The 18,617-nt window shown below is 50.4% G+C and overlaps 1 protein-coding gene across 15 annotated transcripts in view; it reads right to left on the minus strand.

Annotated features, from left to right (window-relative positions):
• Positions 1-18,617, minus strand: part of MICAL2 (microtubule associated monooxygenase, calponin and LIM domain containing 2) — a 250,253-nt gene that overhangs the window by 88,008 nt on the left and 143,628 nt on the right. For 7 of the 15 annotated variants that reach the window (XM_064365167.1, XM_064365170.1, XM_064365172.1 and 4 more), the window contains 4 exons: positions 17,740-17,847; positions 16,532-16,718; positions 14,925-15,013; positions 9,643-13,386 (listed from right to left, as the gene is read on the minus strand). In XM_064365167.1, the coding sequence (XP_064221237.1) occupies positions 13,009-13,386; positions 14,925-15,013; positions 16,532-16,718; positions 17,740-17,847 (762 nt within the window). In that variant the 3' untranslated portion in view covers positions 9,643-13,008. The other 8 variants (XM_021675159.2, XM_021675157.2, XM_021675158.2 and 5 more) reach the window with 3 other exon arrangements.

The raw sequence follows: 18,617 nt of genomic DNA on the forward strand, positions 1-18,617 counted from the left end.
CCAGTTCTTCCCTATAACAGAGTTGTGCTTTGTCCTGTGACTTTCCAGTCCTTCCCACTGGAACTGGTGGGGTGTGTAGCCCTACCCCATGGATGCAAGGCTTGGCGGCAAAGCTTGCTTTGACCTGTGGCAACTTATGAATGGGACATGAGCAGAGGCTTTAAGTGGGCTTGCTGGTTGGCTGTCAATCATGCTCCTGCTAGGTTACCATGAAAAGAGCTTGTCCCAGGTGGCCACCACCCCTTCAGTCAGGGTCCCTGATGGAGGATGCATGGAGCAGACCCAGAGCTAACCTATAGCCTGGAGTCCAGCCCAGCCAATCCCAGGGGAGCCTCCCTCGCCCTTATACCTACAGCTTGAAGCCGAGCTACTCAGTCAACCCACAGGCTCCTGAGCAAGAAAATAGGTGCCATCTATGCCAGTGAGACTTGGGAGGCTTGTTACATAGAATGACTGTGCAAAGACCCAGCTCCATGCCTGGCTTCTATCTGAGCAAAGACAGGTATATGCCTGTGAGCTGTGTGCCCAAATGCTTGTATATCCAATAGATGCTGACTGCATCCTCCTCGGACCCAGGCCTGTGCTGGGGGTTTGGGGATGAACCTCCCACCACAATCCCTGCCTTCAAGGACCTCTTTCTGTCTCACAAGGGAGATAAGGCATGTTCACAAATATCTACGCGATAAGATAAAGCATGTAAGAGCAAGGCATGGAAGAGGCAGAAGGGGAGGGAGATCGGACTTCCATGCAACAGCAGCTTTGGGTTAGAGGCACTGCTGTGACTGGGCTTGGGGATGAGGGGAGAGAGTGGTGGAGTCCAGGGCGGCTTAGTGGTGGGTGAGGTGACTGCAGGTGGCCGAGGTGAGCTTAGCCACGCCAGGCTGTGAGGTACCAGACCCACAGTCCCCATGCCTCAGAGCCCAGACCAAACCTGTGAGGAACACCCAGCATCCCACTTTTCTCTTTCCTCCTTCCATGGAGAGATGGAAGAGGCTGGGGCTCAGCCTGGCTCCCTGGGCTCCAGGAGGGTGAAGGTCATGGCTGATGGATGGCCCCTCGCTGCACAGGGCCAGGGCCAGCGTGTCTCACAGCAAGCCCCAACATCAGGGAAGCTCAGGGGCAGTATTGAGGTAGAGACTCTACAAAAGAAGCCCGTACTTTCTCTGGGGCCCCCTTTGCCAAGGGGCCCAGGCAAAAAGCCCCAAAGGAGGCCGAGCTCCTCCCTGACGTCTGCCCTCTAAGGATCAGGCCAATGGCTATCTGGGTTTTTATGGGGTTCAGTGCCACCCCTGGGAGGAAATTCCTCCCGTCAAGTGGCTACTTCCACACATCTTTTTTCATTCACAGACAGCTCCCTCTGTGTCCATATAACAGCAGTAATACTAGTGGTGCTAGTACAAATACTGAAAATAATACTAAGGACAGTAACAAAAGCAACCCTGACTCATCAAGTGCCCACATGCTGCTGAGCACTCCACCTTCATCCACCCTCGCATCCCAACAGCCCTCAGAGAATGCCATTAGCATTGTCACTGCATGAGTGGCAAAGAGTGGAGTCCAGAGAGAATGCCCACCAGGCCAGCCAGGGAGTACACGGTGCTGGGTGTCCCTGCAGCTGGGCCACTGGCTGCTGGGCACAGAGCAGCTGCACCTGTGGCCAGCCCCAGGTGAAGAGCCAGGTGTGCTCACCTGTGCTGCATGCCCACACCACCAGCCCTCTTGCTGCCTCCCCAAGGCTGGTTGCTCTTTGCTTAAGACTTTGCTTGATGTCATCTTTGCTCATTTGGAGAATCAAGAACTCTAATAGGGGATGGGGGATGACCAGAGAGGAGGGACACAGGGGTCATGGGTGAGGAGAAGGACCAGCACCCTGCAGAGCAGCTGCTGCCAGCCTGTGGCACGAAGCAGCTTTGCTCAGAACTGAGCACCTCAGCCTCATCTCAGCTCTGGCCTGATACCTGCTCCCTGATGAAAGATGAGGCTCCAAAAATCCTAAGTGCTGGGTCCATGGCCTACCTACAAGCCTGGGACAGGCAGGGACAGGCAGAGCCAGACAGGGTCTGGGGAATGTCCGTCCTCACACATGGCTCTCAGCAGCCAGATCCCAAGGCCCTTTCCTGGCCAGGCCCCTGCCACAGGGTTAGGGAGAGGCGTGGCGCTCCCTGGTTCTGCTGGTAAAATTGCTGCTGCTTTCTACTCAAATCTGAGACTCTTCCACTTACCCCCAGAACCCAGGGAGATGACAACGCAATAGGCCTCCCATGTGCTGCCGTTACCCTCACTTTGCAGGAAAGGAGACCAAGGCTTGGCGGAGTTATCACGCTTGTCCAACGTTACACAGCTCCTAATGTTCAGAGCCACTTTTGGCCCCTGTCCACTGTTCTCTCTGCAGAAAAAAGTTAAGAAAGAAAGCAGCAAAACTAAGAGGATCAGGATCCAGCCAGGAAGGCAGAGTCAAGCCAGGGAGTTCAACAGAAGTGTCCAGACAGGAAATGAACTGCAGGGGTGCTGAAAGAGCAAAAGCCAAACAGGGATGATGAGGCAACCCAGAACGAGCAGCAGCAGGCCACCGTCCCTCCACAGCAGAGGAACAAGGGGACAAGCTGGTGCCACCAGAGCGCAGAGGCCACAACACTGCTGCAAGGCAGGGAGCTGGGAGGGACATCCTGGCTTCCCCTTGGATCCTGCCCTCCAGCCCCCAGCCAGCACTTCCAGTGGTCAAAATAACAGGAAGCCAGTTGCAAGGGAGCTGGAAAATGTAACTTGCAAGGGCCATATGCCTTTCGATACAGAGCCCAGCTGGAGAAGGGCAGGGAGGGCATCTGAGACTCACAGGCAGACGTCTGGGATTCCGAGCAGAGTGGCCTCCCGGCCCTCTTGTAAGAGGGGATACCACAAGCCCCCAGTGGGATAAGATAGGGCCCTAGGAAGATGCTTGCAGCAGGCAGTCCTTCCACCCACTGCCAGAGGATGCCACAATTGCTCTGGGAAGGAGGCTTGTCAATGCCAGTGCCAAAGTCCTGTTCAGTGTGTGGCCCTTTAGAGAAAAGGTACAGGTGCCAAGATGGGCTGGCTGCCCTCAAGGGGGCTTCTAAGAGTGACTCCTCAGAGTGCAGTCATGGAAATGGGTGTCCACGGATCTTCAGGGGGTGAACACATTGGTGGGCAATCCTGGGCCTCTGCCTCCTCTGCCATGGGGCATGGCTGCCCTGCCTTGCTGTACTCCCTCCAGGAGTGGGCCTGGCTTGTGTGTGCAGGTGCGTAGATACACACAGACACACCCTCCACTGCCCACAAACCAGGGCGGATGGCGTCACTCAAGGGGCTCTGGCCAGCCCTAGCAGCAGCCTTCATGCAGGGACCAATAAAATAAAATGTAAGCCTGAAGGAAGATGCAACCTTTGGCAGGTGGTGCAAAAGCCTCAGCCCCTTCCCCATGGCCCTCAGCAGAGCTGAGCTGCTCCTCCCGTGAAGGCCTCATCCTGGACACTGGGCCAGACACAGGGAAATGCCAGCCACAGGCAGCCGGCTATCCGGCACCAGCCCTTGGCACACGGCTCCCTCTGGATGCCAGGTCTCCTCCACTGAGCTGAGGGGTGGGAGCACATGCTGAATCTTCCCAACAGCTCTGCGGGCTCCAGAGTGGCAGGGAAGCTGAATCTCTTTGCTAACAGCAGCAGGTCTGAAGCCTTTTCTTGGACCCTGCTTCTTTTCTTCCCTCTTGTTCAGCCACTACAGGCACCGTGTCTGGCCAGCTGTGAGCCTCCAGCTTTGGGCACAGTCAGGACCTATGCCCACATTTCCCTGAATGAGGTGGGCAGGAAGAACTCTAAGTTTCTGGGAAGGCAGCCCAGCAGCAACCCCGTAAAGCAGGAAGGGAAGTAGCCTGGGGCTCACCGTCCTTCCCTCCTGTTCAGGCCCCGGCCAGGGCAGTAGCGTGACCCCAGCACTGAGCAAACGATCCCCATCCAGCTGCCACATTTCCCCAAGGGAGTCACAGCCAGGGGCTGGTGTGGGCTGGGGGTGGGAAAAGAGAAAATCTGATCTTCTGGCACTTCGAGGCTCCTACAAATGGAAGAGTTGGCCTCTTTATCTGAGGGTGGGTCCCCAGCTTCCCCAGCCCCTCTGCTGCCTGCTTGGTCTCAGTTATAGGCACTTGCAGGATAACTGGACGCAGGGAGTCAAAGCCATGCTGAGCCATCCATGTACCTTGGCATGGGTGCCGCACCCTCCAGCCCAGGTTATGGTGGGTGGAGTGTTCCCCACCCTGTCCCTTGTCTCACATCTGCCACTTGGATTCCTGTGTCAGGACCCCAGAGCAAGGCACAGTGAAGAGGGGACAGAGGATGTGTGTGAGACCAGTGGCCTGGGCCTTGATGCCCTAAAGGGGATGCTGCTGAAACCGCTCTCTGCTGCAACCTTGGCTTGTCCCTGAGAGGAGGCAGCCGAGGCCCACCTGCTGCTGTGCAGACCCAGCTCTGCCAAGAGATGTACATGAAGATGATGCCTTCAGAAGGCAAAATAGAAGCAACATCAAAACTCCCTTCTCACAATCAGTGGGTCTGCAGAGGCAGCCAGGACACACCACGTCAGACTTCTCTTCCTCCACGTCTCCCTCCTGAACACGCTGGATGCCAGCCAGACCTTCCCCAGCCCAAGATGGGTGCATGCTCCGCCATCTGAGGGCCAGGACAGAGGGCATATATTCTAAACGCATTTTTTGAGGGCCCACTATGTGCTAAGCGCTGTTCTGTCGGGGTTATACAAACATTCAAAGGAAACCAAGACATCTGCCCTCATGGGGCTTGTGTTCCAGCAAGGTTGGAAAACGTAAGTAAGCAATACACACAATAAAGGAGTGAATGACACAAGAAAATGTAGAAGGCAATAAATGCATGCAGTGGAAAAACTGTCTAGCAGGGTAAGAGGGAGCAGGATTGCCGGGGAGTGCAGGTCTCAGGACTAAAGGTAGACAGCACTGCGGGGATTGGGGGACACACGGGCAGATTTGACTAAGGGACAGGCTCAGCCATATGAATGCTGGGGAAGGGTGTTTTTGGCAGAGGGAACAGACAGCACAAAGGCTCTAAGAGAGAATGTGGCTGGGTCAGAGTGTGCAAGGGCAAGTAGGAGAGGTCAGAGTAGGGGCCAGACCCCATAGAGCCCTTTGAATCCATCATGCCTTTGGCGTTTGCTTGCAGTGAGCTGAAGAGCTGCTGTAGAGTTTTGAGCAGTGATATGTACATTCTAAAAGGATCATCCAGGCCAGGCACAGTGGCTCACACCTGTAATCCCAGCACTTTGGGAAACTGAGGCGGGAGGATCACTTGAGGTCAGGAGTTCGAGAACAGCCTGGCCAACATGATGAAACCCTGTCACTACTAAAATTACAAAAAGTTGGCTGGGTATGGTGGCAGGTGCCTGTAGTCTCAGCTACTTGGGAGGCTGAGGCACGAGAATCATTTGAATCTGGGAGGCGGAGGTTGCAATGAGCCGAGATCATGCCACCCACTGCACTCCAGCCTGGGTGACAGAGTGAGACACTGTCTCAAAACAAACAAACATAAATAAATAAATAAAAGGATAATCTAGCTGTTTTGTTGAAGAGGTTGAGGGATGAAGGGAGAAGCAGGAGGCCTCAGAGGGGTGGCTGCAGTCACTTGGATGACAGCGGCTGAGGCCGGTTAGTGTGGAGGTGGTGAGGAGTGGACAGGTTCTGAGTGTTCCTCAAATTTGCTGATGGATGTGGCGTGGGGTCAAAAGAATGAAGAGTCCAGAATGCCTCCAGGGCCTTTGGGCTGAGAAACAAGAAAAGGGGAATTGCAGTTTCCAGCAATGGCAAAGCTAAGGGTGCAGCCTGTTTTGGGGGAACATCAGCAGTTGGATGTGGGCATTTGGGCCGAACATGCGCAACAGACATCAGGTGTGGATGTCAAGTGGGTGGCTGGGCACAAAGTGAGAGCCTGTGCCCCCTCTTTGTTGAGACTCGGGCATTCACTAAGGTAATATCAAAGCCCGCTGGCAGGTGGTGGGAGGAAGGGGAGCCCCAAAGCTGAGGCCTGGGTATCCGAAGGGAGGTGGCTGTTGCCTTTAAGAAGGCTGGGGAATCAGAAAACTGGAGAAAAACAGATGGTGCCACCAAGCGTGAATCAGGACTGCCGTCCAGTTCCCAACCTGAAGATGCCCTGTCAGGTGTTCTGAGCCCCAGCTAATCGAGAATGTCAGAGACAAGTCTTCCTCTGGGCACTCTATGATGTGCAAAATCAGGAAAGTGCTATCTAGAACATGCCACAGAGATCCTGCTGTCCTGAGAGCCAAACACCTTCCAAAACCCTACACTAGAGGCATCCTTAGCCCCAGTCCACAGAGGGATCTGTGCAATGCCACTGAGTCAGTACCAAGTGCTGGGGACAAGGCCTGGTCTCTGGTGGAGCCCAGGCCCTCATCATGACCGACGTCCTCTTAGAGCAGGCACCTGACTCCTAGCCTGGGCTGTGGGACTCAGTCCCTTCACAGTGGAAGACGTGGTGCTAGACTCGCCTCTGCCTCCCTGGTATCAGTGAATGCCTTTAAGAGGAGCTTCTTTAAGACCAGTACTGACCTCAAGGTTGCCACAAGGAGGTGAAGAGCTACTGAAGTTCTGCACATAAAGTTCTTGGCCCAGTCCCTGGCACAGAGAAAACATTCCCTATATAACAGCTGGCTGGGGGGCAGGAAAAGATGCAGTAACTTCTTTTACTTACTTAAGCCTTTTTTTCTTAAGTTGTAAAAATGAATGCGTTTACAGAAATAAAGGAGAACAGTCCACCCACTCTGGTTGACTGACTTACACATTCAAATTGCACAGAGATTTATTTCTTCTGCCGGATTATTTCCTCAGGATAAATTCTCTACAGTAGAATTACTAGGCCAAGAGGTCAGAATCTTTTTCTGGATCTTAATCAGGGTTGTCACATTGCTTCCCAGAAAAAGATTCTCCCAGTTTACCTTTTACTCTATACTTGGGATGAAGTTCATATTTTTTTCTTACCATCAATTTTACTTTTTTCTTTACTAATTCAGTAGGTGAACCGTTATTTTTATTATTTTCCTTTTGAGACAGAGTCTCACTCCATCACCCAAGCTGGAGTGCAGTGGCGCAATCTCAGCTCACTGCAACCTCCGCCTCAGGGGTTCAAGCGATTCTCGTGCTGAGCTCAGCCTCCTAAATAGTTGGAATTAAAGGCATGCGCCATCATACTCAGCTAATTTTTGTTATTTATTTATTTTTTCAGTAGAGACAGGGTTTTGTCATGTTGGCCAGGCTGGTCTTGAACTCCTGACCTCAAGTGATCTGCCCGCCTCAGCCTCACAAAGTGCTGGGATTACAGGTTCATGAGCTACCGCACCTGGCCCGTGCGCACCATAATTAATTTACTTCCTTTAAAAACCAAGTAGGAATACTTTTGTAAATGCTTTTTCTTTTTACTGTTTACTTTTTTAAATTTGCTCAAGTGTAAACTGCCTATTCATAGCCTTTGCCTATTTATCATTGACTCTTTAAGCAACAAATAGTAACTGATCATCTACACTGTGAAAGGTGCCCACGAACATCTGTTTTTAATGAATTTTGAAATTACCATGCAATGAACTTCTTTGTTATAACATTTGGTTCACATTTTTCCCTAGTCTAATGGTCTACTTAATATTTTATTATTGTACATTAAGTTTTAAAAACTCATACAATCAGATTTATGTCATGTTTTTCCTACGTGTTCTTCTTCCTATTAGAGGATTCACGCTTAGAAACTTATCACCCCATATCTAATCAATATTTAATTCTATTTAATATTTAATTCTACGGTTTTACTTTTAAAGTTTGAAGTCTTTAATCCAATATCTCTTAATTAAAGACTACTGTACCAAAACTATGTATGTAGAATGCAATAGTCAAAAAAAAAAACAAACCAAAACCGAAACAAGATGTTCAAATAAGTATGGGACAGCTGACTTTCACAAAGTTGATTAAATATCTCTATGAATATGCCTCAGAGCCTTAACATGCTATTGAATCTTGTGAGTCTCCAGGGCTGGGAAGGACTGGCAATATCAGCATAAAATATTCCTCACAAGTCGTGACTATGGACCCCTTCATTAGTGTAACACCTTTTGGGGTGTCACGCTTTGACAATAAAGTGAGGATTTTTGTCTGCTTTATTCCCTGCTGTATACCTAGTCCATAGCAGATGCTCAGGAAACACCACGTAGTTGAATAAACAAATGAGCACATGCACAGTTAAATACAACAGATCTCATTTAGTACAGCAATACTAAGCCACATTTCTAAGGTGCAGGGAGGTGTGGGGACTTTGCATGGTTCCCTGCTGTATCTAGGGCTTGGAATGAGGCCTAGAACAAACATTTGCTGCATAAATGAATGCATAAAGGAATGAGTCACTTGCACAGCTCAGCATCTGACATGTAGTCCCTAACATCCCTCCTTGAATGGAAGTGAAAATATGTCACCTGGGTAAGAGTACAGGACCCTTGGTCATGACCTGAGGCAGTTCTGAAGGTAGATCCAGGCATCACAGACCAGAGCCTCAGGAACACCTATTTGGAGGTGCCAAGGACCTCATGAAGTTCACAGGTGACTTTTCATACCAGTGTCAGAGGCCCAGCTACACCCAGCCAGGCAATGGCAGGCATCCCACCTGGGGGCTCAGGACCAGTGACTTTGGCACTGCCCAGGCTAGCCGAGTGAGGCTCCAAATCTTTCCCTTGAACACAGCCTGGAGTTGCCTGGGACCTGCCTTGGATGCTGTACTTAGGGTGGCGCTAGGGCAGGACCTCACACCATAGACACTGAATGCCCTGAGCCTTTGGGGACAGGAGAGTTATCTGAGGAATAAAGGACAGGCTGAAGCAAACACTGCCAAGTTCACTGCCATCCTGAGACTGATGCCCAGTCCTTCCTCCTTACCTTCCACTCTCCACTCTGCTGTGGACCAGGGTGAAATGTTCAAGACCAACTTTTGCTATATGGGAGCCTAAATTAGTGTAAGGTTCATAGAGAAGGCTCTCCTGTAGAGCCAAGCTTGGATGTGGGGGGGAATTGGGTGCAGGGAGCTGTCAGTACAGTCTGTTTCTAATCGCCGAGGGGACACTGACCCTCACCCGCTATGCCCAGCATCTAGAACAGCAAAGTACAACGAGTGTTCAAGAAAGAGACCCCAAAGCCTGGCCCAGGAGCGTTGGTGACAGTTTCCAAATATTACCCCTGGGTAATATTTCCTTTCAGAGTGCTCAGCGCAGCCCCAGAGTCCCGTGTCACCTCAAGTGCAAGTCCCGCCAGCAGTTATGGGAAAATGGACCCAATCCCTGTGTGTGAGGTTTTAGAAGCTTCCACGGCAAAGAAGAGAGGAAACAATGAGCTTTATAAAGAACAATATTTATTTCCATTTACAGCATCAAATACCATAAATAAAGCTAAACATTGTTTTGCTGTGTGCAAAATACAGGGTTCCACGTGGCACTGTAAATGATTACCAAAGGTCACAGACATGCGTAGTGATGAGGTGGGGAGGCTAGCTAAAGAGGAGGCTGAGAGGGGAGGAGGGCACTCTTTGGTTGACATTCTATAAAGGGAGGGAGACTCTGTAAGAGAAGATAAGACAAGAGCAACAACTTCGTACTGGCCAGGATCTGCACAAACGCAGCGAGCGTGCAGCATGCAGGGCCGGGCAGGCAGGCCCAGGGGTCAGGGCGGTCTGGGCCGCGTGCAGCACAGATGCCCACCACAGCCTTGAGACCGCAGGGGTTGCCTAGGACAGCTCCACTGTGCTTGTTTCTCATTGAGAGCACGTTAGTGACTATCCTGCTGCCGCAGGTACAAGAGTCAGCAGGAATGTGTGCTTTAAGCAGAGTCACAGGGGCCTGGGGCAGAACTGGGTCATTTCTCAAAGATAACCCTGCTTGGGATGAAGATGGCTCTAATTGAAGCTCTGGTGTCATCTGGGGCTTTATGAGCCAAAGCAGATAACAAAAGTCACAGCAAAATGCTTGATCTACAGTGCAGGCGGCAACCAAGGCAGGATTTGCTGAAATATTTGTGATCGCATGCTCAACCTACAGAGCATGGGTCAAGCTTCGGATGAGGCCTGGGAATAATTACATTTTTTAAATCCTTCCAAAGAATCACCTATGGTTCTGATCAATGATATTAACAATCTTTACATTAGAGCCAATTTAAGAAGGGGCTGGTGTGTATGAGCCTTTCAAGGCAGCTCAATAAGTATTCTTTTCAAAGGTGACAGAGCCCCCCTCATGGTACTGTCTCAAGATCAGGGTTGACCCTCCCAAGAAAGTAAGGTGGCTTCGCAGGTGCAACTGGAGAAGCATGCACGCAAGTGTGCCAGAGGGAGAGAGGAGAGGCGGGACATGCACTTGGGATTGACCAGGCTGCCGGCTCCACAGGAAATAGGCACAGACATGACTCTGAAGCTGAACACCTTCCCCATGCTGTTAACCAACCATGCCACCAAATGAGTCCATCAGTACGCAAGACACAGTTAGCGCAACCGGTACCACTGGCGGGGAGGACGGGGTGCGGAAAGCGGGTGGGGGGTTAGTACCACTCTCTGAAAATTGGCAAGAAAACCAGTCACCTCAGAGCAGAAATGTGTCAGCCAAGAAGTGGGTGTAGCACTGGAAGGCTGAAATGAACTGATGGCCATGGTGTGAGATTGGAAAGAGAAAGACAGAAAAGACATCTTAGTGTGGGGAGAAAAGGAAATGAACATCACGAGAAGGCACTGGCGTCGAAAATAAGGCAATTATTGAAAAAGGGAAACGTCCCTGTTTGCTTAGGAGAGATGAACCTTTCTGGTTGTGACCAGCTACTTATTTATAAGAGTGGACGCACGTAGTTTGCGTCTTGTCCCCAATATCCTCTCTGCCCCCATTTTACTCTAGCATCGCCTACTCATTCTTAAATATGTTGTGGAGGCCTAGAGGCACGCACCCTCTGGGGTCCACCCTGTGTGTTGGTGCTGCCCACCAGAAAGGTTCAAGGTCTCAGAGCATACCGACATCTCAAACTCCTGACAGGCACACCCTGTCTCACCACAGGAATTCGAACCAGTCTCCTTATGGCTGTACATAACAGTCTTAGAGATTCTGACTCTGGCTTCATGGGGCACTCCACAAAGCATCTCAGCCTACCCTGAGCTGAAGATAATCACAATAACATGGACGTTCACATCATGACTTCGAGAATTTACTTTCTATAATCAGACAAAAGGAATCAAGGACTCCTCCCACCATGTTGAACATTAAAATCCCAGCAGAAATTGGAAAAAACACAATGCAAGTCATGGGACTGAGAACAGTGCCACCAAGGACAGAGGTGCCAGCTCCCACAGAGTTGGCCATGGCCATGCCTCTGTTCTTCCCAAGGATTTCAGGGAAGTATTTGCAGAATTGCACTTCCTTCTTTCTTTCCATCCCATATAAACTTATCATCTCAAAGCTCTTAAGAGCTCTGGCTCCTCACCCACACCCAGGCACCCCTCTTAGTTAATCCAGAGGCATCTCTAGTGATAACTGCACAGAACTATCTTGGGTCCAGCAACTCCAGATACACTGAGCACTGCAGACAGCCTTTCTCTGGCAGCCTCTTGACAGTTCAGCCAGACCCTGCAGCTGTGCATGTCTAGGCAGCGTGGAGTAGGGAGAGCTGAGGACTGTTCCAGACACCCAGAGTGAGGAATGTAGGTGGGCCCACATGTTCATTTTTACCCTTACTAAGGCATGTTTCCCTTGGATCAGTCCATAAACAGCTTCCACTCCCAGCCCTCCCTGCCAGTCAAGATACAGTAGAGCTTCCCCTGGAGGTCAGACCCATTCCTTTGCCAGGGCAGTGTGAAAATGGTTTCTATTTTGACCACATATGCATGGCAGTGGAGCAGCTAAGCAGTCAGGATGTCCATGGGCAACGCTCACTGGGCAGGCCACGCTTCCCAGCAACAACCTGATGTGCTAACAAACCCCCTCAGTCTCTAAGGACACACATGAGCGGGCAGAGTCTTCCACTCCACGAGGCCTGACCCATATGGACCCTGAATGCCCTTGGCTCAGCCTGCAGCCTGGCTGGGGGATCTGATGGGAGCCACAGAGGCTAAAATGACATCAGCTGAAAGCGCTCATCTTCAGCACCACATCAGCTCCGTGGTCAAATGCCAGTGGGTTTGCACTGCAGTGCCCATTAGTGGGAAGGGAAAATACATGTTGGTAAAATCTGTTGAAACCCTTGGTTCTTTGTCATTTGGCTGTGATTTGATATGGGGTGGAGAAGCCTTTAAGCTACTATTTAACATCAAAACAAGAGAGCAAAATAGTCCTCCCCCTAGGGGAACAGATAACAGCCAACCACCCAGTACTCTGTGCTTTTGTAGGTTGAATTCTATTCTGCCCTTTACTCTCTTCTTCTAAAATAATTATGCTTTCATGTTATAGAAAGTATCCTGCTGCTGACAATTGGCATCTGGGCACCTAAGTCAAAAGGCACTGGTCAGGAGGTGGCACACTCACTTTCATATATGTAAAATCCCAAATCACTCACTCGGCAGGCAGTGGCTCTGACAACTCACTGCAAAGTTGAAGGGGTTTATAAAGCTGGTTACGAACTTCAAACCCCCATATTTAGAAAAACTGACACTCATATAAAAAATGCTTTCTTTAGGCTTCTTAAAAAATTGAAATGTAAACCCAGAAATATGGCTCACTTTGGTGTATATATATTAAAGTACAAAGCTATAGAAAAGATCCTTCATATCGCCCCTGGCCCTAGCATCATGAGTAGATGTTCACCCTGATAAGGCCAGGCGGAGGTGGTCCACGTGAAACTCTTTGGCTTTGAGCTAATTGCTTAGAGAATGCCAGGCTTCCCTGCCAGAGCCTGAGCAAACTGCAAGCGCACTGCCATCTGAACCCTGGAAATGTGAAGGCACTTTGGGGCAGCCAGGCGTGTCAGCGGAGCTTGAGTGGGAAGCACCCGAGCACCCAGTTGCGGATGCTCTCGAGGGAGCCCTCAGATTCCCTGTACATGGCTGCCAGGACCTCAGAGAACGCCCAGAGGAGCGGCAGCCCCAGGCTCAGGAGCTCGTACATGTAGCAGTAGTTGTAAGCATTGTCCCTGACATGGAGGCCAACGGCTCGCAGGAGTCCCTGCATCCAGTTACACAGGTCCCTCGGCAGCCTGAGGGGCCAGCCCAGCGCCTTCCTAAAGAAGGAGGTGGAGATACCTGGGGGACTGCCTTCCGGGGTGCCAATGGCGGCCACGGCGCAAGAACTTTCGGTGGGAGTGTCTCGCCGAGGGGCTTCCTGCTCTTGCCATGTCGCCTCCTCCTGAGAAAGAGATCAAAATGAGGGCAAGTCCACCAGTCTTCCAGAGGACTGCTTCAGCAAAGCACACAGAGAGCCAAGACAAAGCGAACTCGACAGACCCTGCAGCCAGCCCCACAATCATCTCAGCCCCCGACTCGTGCTGAAGCTGGTGCTGAACACGGGCACAGCTTTTCCAGGGGGCCAACTGGCCACAGGGGTCACGAGACTTCAAAAATAATCAGCAATCTCACTCCTAATGATACACATCAAGTAAATAATTTGAAATATGGAGAACAATATGCATACCAGGATGTGCACTGTAAAAACATTTATAAGATAAAAAATTCAAATGATGTGAAGATCCAGTAATACAGAGTAGTGAAGTAAATTATTGACCATTTATAGACGAGAATCTTCTAAAGGCATTAAAAGTTATGCTCCAAGAGAATTTTTTTTTTTTTTTTTTGAGACGGAGTCTTGCTCTGTTGTCCCTGGCTGGAGTGCAATGGCACAATCTAGGCTCATTGCAACCTCCACCTCCTGAGTTCAAGCGATTCTCCTGTCTCAGCCTCCCAAGTAGCTGGGATTACAGGCACGTGCAACCACACCCAGCTAATTTTTGTATTTTTAGTAGAGATGAGTTTTCACCATGTGGTCAGGCTGGTCTCAAACTTCCTGACTTCATGATCAACCCACCTCAGGCTCCCAAAGTGCCGTGATTACAGGCATGAGCCACTCTGCCCAGCTCTCCAAAAGAATTTTTAATGTCATGGGAAACTATTCTTGATGTAGAGTTAGTGAAGAAAAGGAAGGATATAAAACTGTAGGCATTCAGGATTCCACTTGGCTTAAAATATATTCACATAGAAAAGAGCCTGGAAAGGAATGTCACAAAATGTGAACTGTGGCTTTCTCAGGGTAGAGTGGCCACAGGTGATTTCTCTTTGCTTCTTTATAGTCTTTCCCATTTTTTACATTGAACCTATATATTTGGGTAATTAGAAAAACGTTTTAAGTTATGGGTTGTTGCTAGTGATAGATAATTAATCAAGCCAGAGAGAAGATATTTGCTAAGAGATCCCAGAAGACACGCTTCCACAAACCATCTATAAATGCAGTGGATTGGTCACTTTTTTAACTTCAGGAGCCTGGGAGAGGAGTTGGAAACTGTAGAAGGGTCATTCCCACACCAGGCATTCTTACAAACAGCACCTTGCGGCCAGGTGGGCTCCAGGTATAGAGGACCACGTGGCTTTTGTGTGGCTGAGCATATCACCCCATCCCTGCCACGTGGGCAAGCTCTTCCAGGCTTCTTATGAGACGCCAGCATGGCTACTCCCCTGGGAGCTCACCTGGAATGGGACACGCCCCAGAGGCTGTGGAACAGACTGAAGCAAAAGAACCCTCCACACCAGGAAGCAGAGGCTTTCTTCTTCATCTGTGAGTCATCTCAATCCCTCCAGGGCCAGAAAAGCTGGCCTGACTTTGAGGATCCCTGGAAATGCTTCTCTTATCAAGGGGCCTTCCCTGTTTCACCAGCACGTGTGAGACAAACATACCTCTCTTTGTTGCTTCAGCTCTGCCCGTCTCTTCCGTTGTTTGCTATTAGCTTTACAGTGAATGAAGTGAGGCTTGCAGTAAAATTTGCCTGTAAAAAGAGGCACACACATACAGAAAGATTTTTCTCCTGTGAACTAGAGCCACCATCGACAAAAGCCAAGTGCCTGCCACTGTTCAAGTCAGAAAATAGCAATGACGGAAACAGCCCAGGGTGGCTCAAACTTCCATCACCTTCCTTAAACAAGTGGCGCTGAGATGAGGTAGCAGGGCCCTTTGCTGCCTCAGAGACAAGCTCCAGCAATGGGGGGCTCCTGGGGATGTATCTAAGGTCTTCAAAGCACGCAGAACTTCTAGATGCTGGATGCATGCTGGCTCCCACAGGGCAGCATGCCTGCACCTGGACAGGGCATGGGAGCTCTGAGCCCCTTCTCCCTTACCAAACCTTATGCCTCTCTTCCATCTGGCTGCTCCTCTGCATCCTTTATGATAAACAGGACAACATTAAAAAAAAAATCCCCAAATCAAACTGAGGCCAAACTTCTTTAAAAGACCCACTGCCAGGCAGCAAAATGGACAGCATCGAGTACGAATACCCTCAGTCCTTCTTTGTGGAATCCCTGGCAGGTGGGAAAGGCTGAGAGCAAATGGCAGCAGTGATGGGGAGGAAAAGACCCAGACAGAGCACACGCTGGGAAACTGGCCACTGCCCAGGACCACTGTACACCTTCCAGAAAAGCCTTCCTTGCTCACTGCTACGCTGGTAACAATAGCAATGGTAAAAATGGTAACAGTAGGGGACACTTACATAGGAATGACTTTATACCAGGCACAATGCTACACACGCTTACATAAATGAACTCATTAGTTCTCACAACCACCCTGAGAGCTAAGGACTACCGTTAACCTCATTTTACAGATGAGGAATCTGGGGGACCAAGAGTTTAAGTGACAGGCCCAAGGTTCCATGGCTAGGAGGTGGTACAGTCTGGAGTCGAACCCAGGCAGTTCAGTTTGAGGGTGTGTAAATGTGAACGCCATGCTATACTGCCTCTCGCTATAGATGACAGAGCAAATGTCAAGTGTTGAAAATTAGAAAATAATTGTTCATTCCAATGAGCATGATTCCTCCATCAATGATCTCTGTTAGGGCACTTACCAAAGGGAATGTCATGATAGTTATTTTATAACATATACTATGAAAGTAATATTAACCCTGCATCATTTAGTGAACCTGACTCCATGCCAGGTGTGGTGCTGAGCATGCAACGGAGGGTATCAGGTTTGATTTTCTTGGCCACACAGGGACAATGGAAGGTGGTGAGGCTGCGTAAGAAGAGGTACAGAGAGCCCTGGGCGCACAGGAGGTGCCCACCGGGACCTGGTATCCACACCACAGTGCTGGTGCTTCCCCTTCCCCAGGACCACAGGCAGCCCTCCATTTCTAGCAGAAGCTCCCACTCTCCCTGAACAGCCTTCCTGATGACATCATACTTCCTGTTGAGGATGTGTTGGGTGTCCTAGAGCCTCCAGAGGGACAGGAACCCAGGCCAAGGTCACGTCTGAGGCCAAGTCCAGAGCCCAGTGCTGCCCTGGCCCCTGTGGTTACCTTCATCGCAGTCAAAGGCATAGGCGGCCAGACGCAAGGTGGTAGCGCAGACGCTGCAGCGGAAACACTCCCGGTGGAAGAAGTGGCCCTCGGCGCTCAGCCGCTCCATCACGTACACACGCTTCTTGCAGAAGTAACACGTGTCACTGCCACCCAGGTTCAGGGGAAATGACTTTCGCATCGATTCCTGGGGATAGGGAGAGAAGATAGTGTGTTAGAGCTTATCCTGAGCCTTCAAATGTCAGGTTGAGGCTTTTAGAAATTCCAAACTGAATGCTGGGGACCTCATGGGCTTCTACTTCCTGCTCCTGCCACTGCAGCAAAGAGGGAGGGGTGGGAAGATATGCCCCCAACCCAGACCCCAACTCTGCAGGGGCTGCTGTTAACTGTCCTCCCCGGCAGGCTGGAGAGTACAAGGCGGGCCGGGAGGGGCTCACCCCCAGGTTGGCCACTCTGGTTTGGGGGTGGGAGTGGTGTCTCCAGTCTGACGGAGTGGGCCTCACACATACACCTGTCCACCCCATGATGTTCTTTCCAGGATCTGATCCTGGGATTAAGTGTCACCTGGTTTTGGACAAAGGCCTGCTGATGTTTTAGGTGTCCTGTTCCCCTGCAGTGGTGCAGGTCGGGTACAGAAAGCTGGTGGCATCAAATCTGGTCAGTTATAGTTCTAATTGTGAATTGGAAGGACATGGGCCAGGGCAGCAGTACCCCTGGGCGATTCCAGAGCAATGTGCCAAAAGGAAACTGAAAGAATTGTCAACTAAAATTCTTGGTGATGGCAGTGAACGGCTTAGTTTAGAGAAAGTGATAATTCAAATCAAAGGGATGGTTTTCCCATGACTTTTTTTCTCAATCCAATGTAAAGAGGCTGTTCAGGTTGGACACTCAACACTAAAAGTGAGGGCCATTCAATTATGCTCACAGCCTCACCTGGGCCGTCCTACCAGGCCGTTCTCCAGAGCCACGGACAGCAGGAAGATGCTCTATTTTCCAAAAGACCACAGGGGACCTGAGTGAGGTCTGTCTTTAAGGAAATGCAGTCTCCCTCTAACTTCTGCCCTGATCCAGCTCATGCTCAGCTCCCTCTGGTCCCAAGAGAAGAGGAGCCTCGGGAGGACCAGGCCATCCGCTCCACATCCCATGTGCCTGCCCTGGGATGCCACTGCCAGTGTCTGTGGGTGAAGGCTGGGGTTGCATGTCCTTACCAGGTCTGGAGAGGTAGCCTGGGCCTTAGGTCTGTGATCATTCATGTACAGATTGACCAGGACTTCAGCTGCAGCCCCTATTCCGCTGGACACTTTCCCTACCGTCAGCTAACCAAGAGTGGAGGCAGAGGAGACAGAGACAAAGATAGAGGCCAGTTAGCACCAGGAGGAAACACAGGCTGGATGGATGGGGAGAGGGCTCCTCACCCACATGCAAACAGCACCCCACAACCCCGGAGAAGCAAAACCAGCCGGACAGAGAAAAGAAAAGAAATAAAACCCATGGCTGCAAAAAGACAAGCACTGTAGGATTCCACTTATAGGTGGTGCCTAGAGTAGTCGAAATCCATAGACTCAGGCAGTAGAGCGGTGGCTGCTGTTGTTTATGGGTACAGAGTTCCAGTGTTACAGAACTAAGAGTTCTGGAGCAGGAGGATGGTGAGGGTGGCATATGAAGGATGTATTTAATACCACTAAACTGTACCCTTAAAAATGGTTAAGTGGTACATTTTATGTCATGCATATTTTAACACAATAAAAAAATTAGGAAAAAAAAAAGATTAAAAACCAAAAGCCCTTTCACATACATACAGTTGCGTACATGAATCCCAGAGAGGGGAAGAGTCTATCTGAGGCCGCTTAGCAAATAAATCCAAGATTCCAGACTGTACTCTGGTCACCTGCCCACCAGCCCTGGGGCCTTCACAGCTTCGCTCATCAGGGGCATGGGGTAAACGTGGTGCTCAGACCCAATCATTATCCAAAAGCCCGTAAGTCAGACAAACTAAGCAAAGAGAAGGAAATCAGGAGCCAAGGCCCCTCAGACAGAAAGCTAGACTGCCAGACTGCCAGACTGCAGCCGCCCTCCTCCAGAGACC

Source organism: Aotus nancymaae, unplaced genomic scaffold, assembly GCF_030222135.1.
Source record: "Aotus nancymaae isolate 86718 unplaced genomic scaffold, 86718_ANA_hifiasm-v0.15.2.pri h1tg000059l, whole genome shotgun sequence".
Classification (NCBI taxonomy): Eukaryota; Metazoa; Chordata; class Mammalia; order Primates; family Aotidae; genus Aotus; species Aotus nancymaae.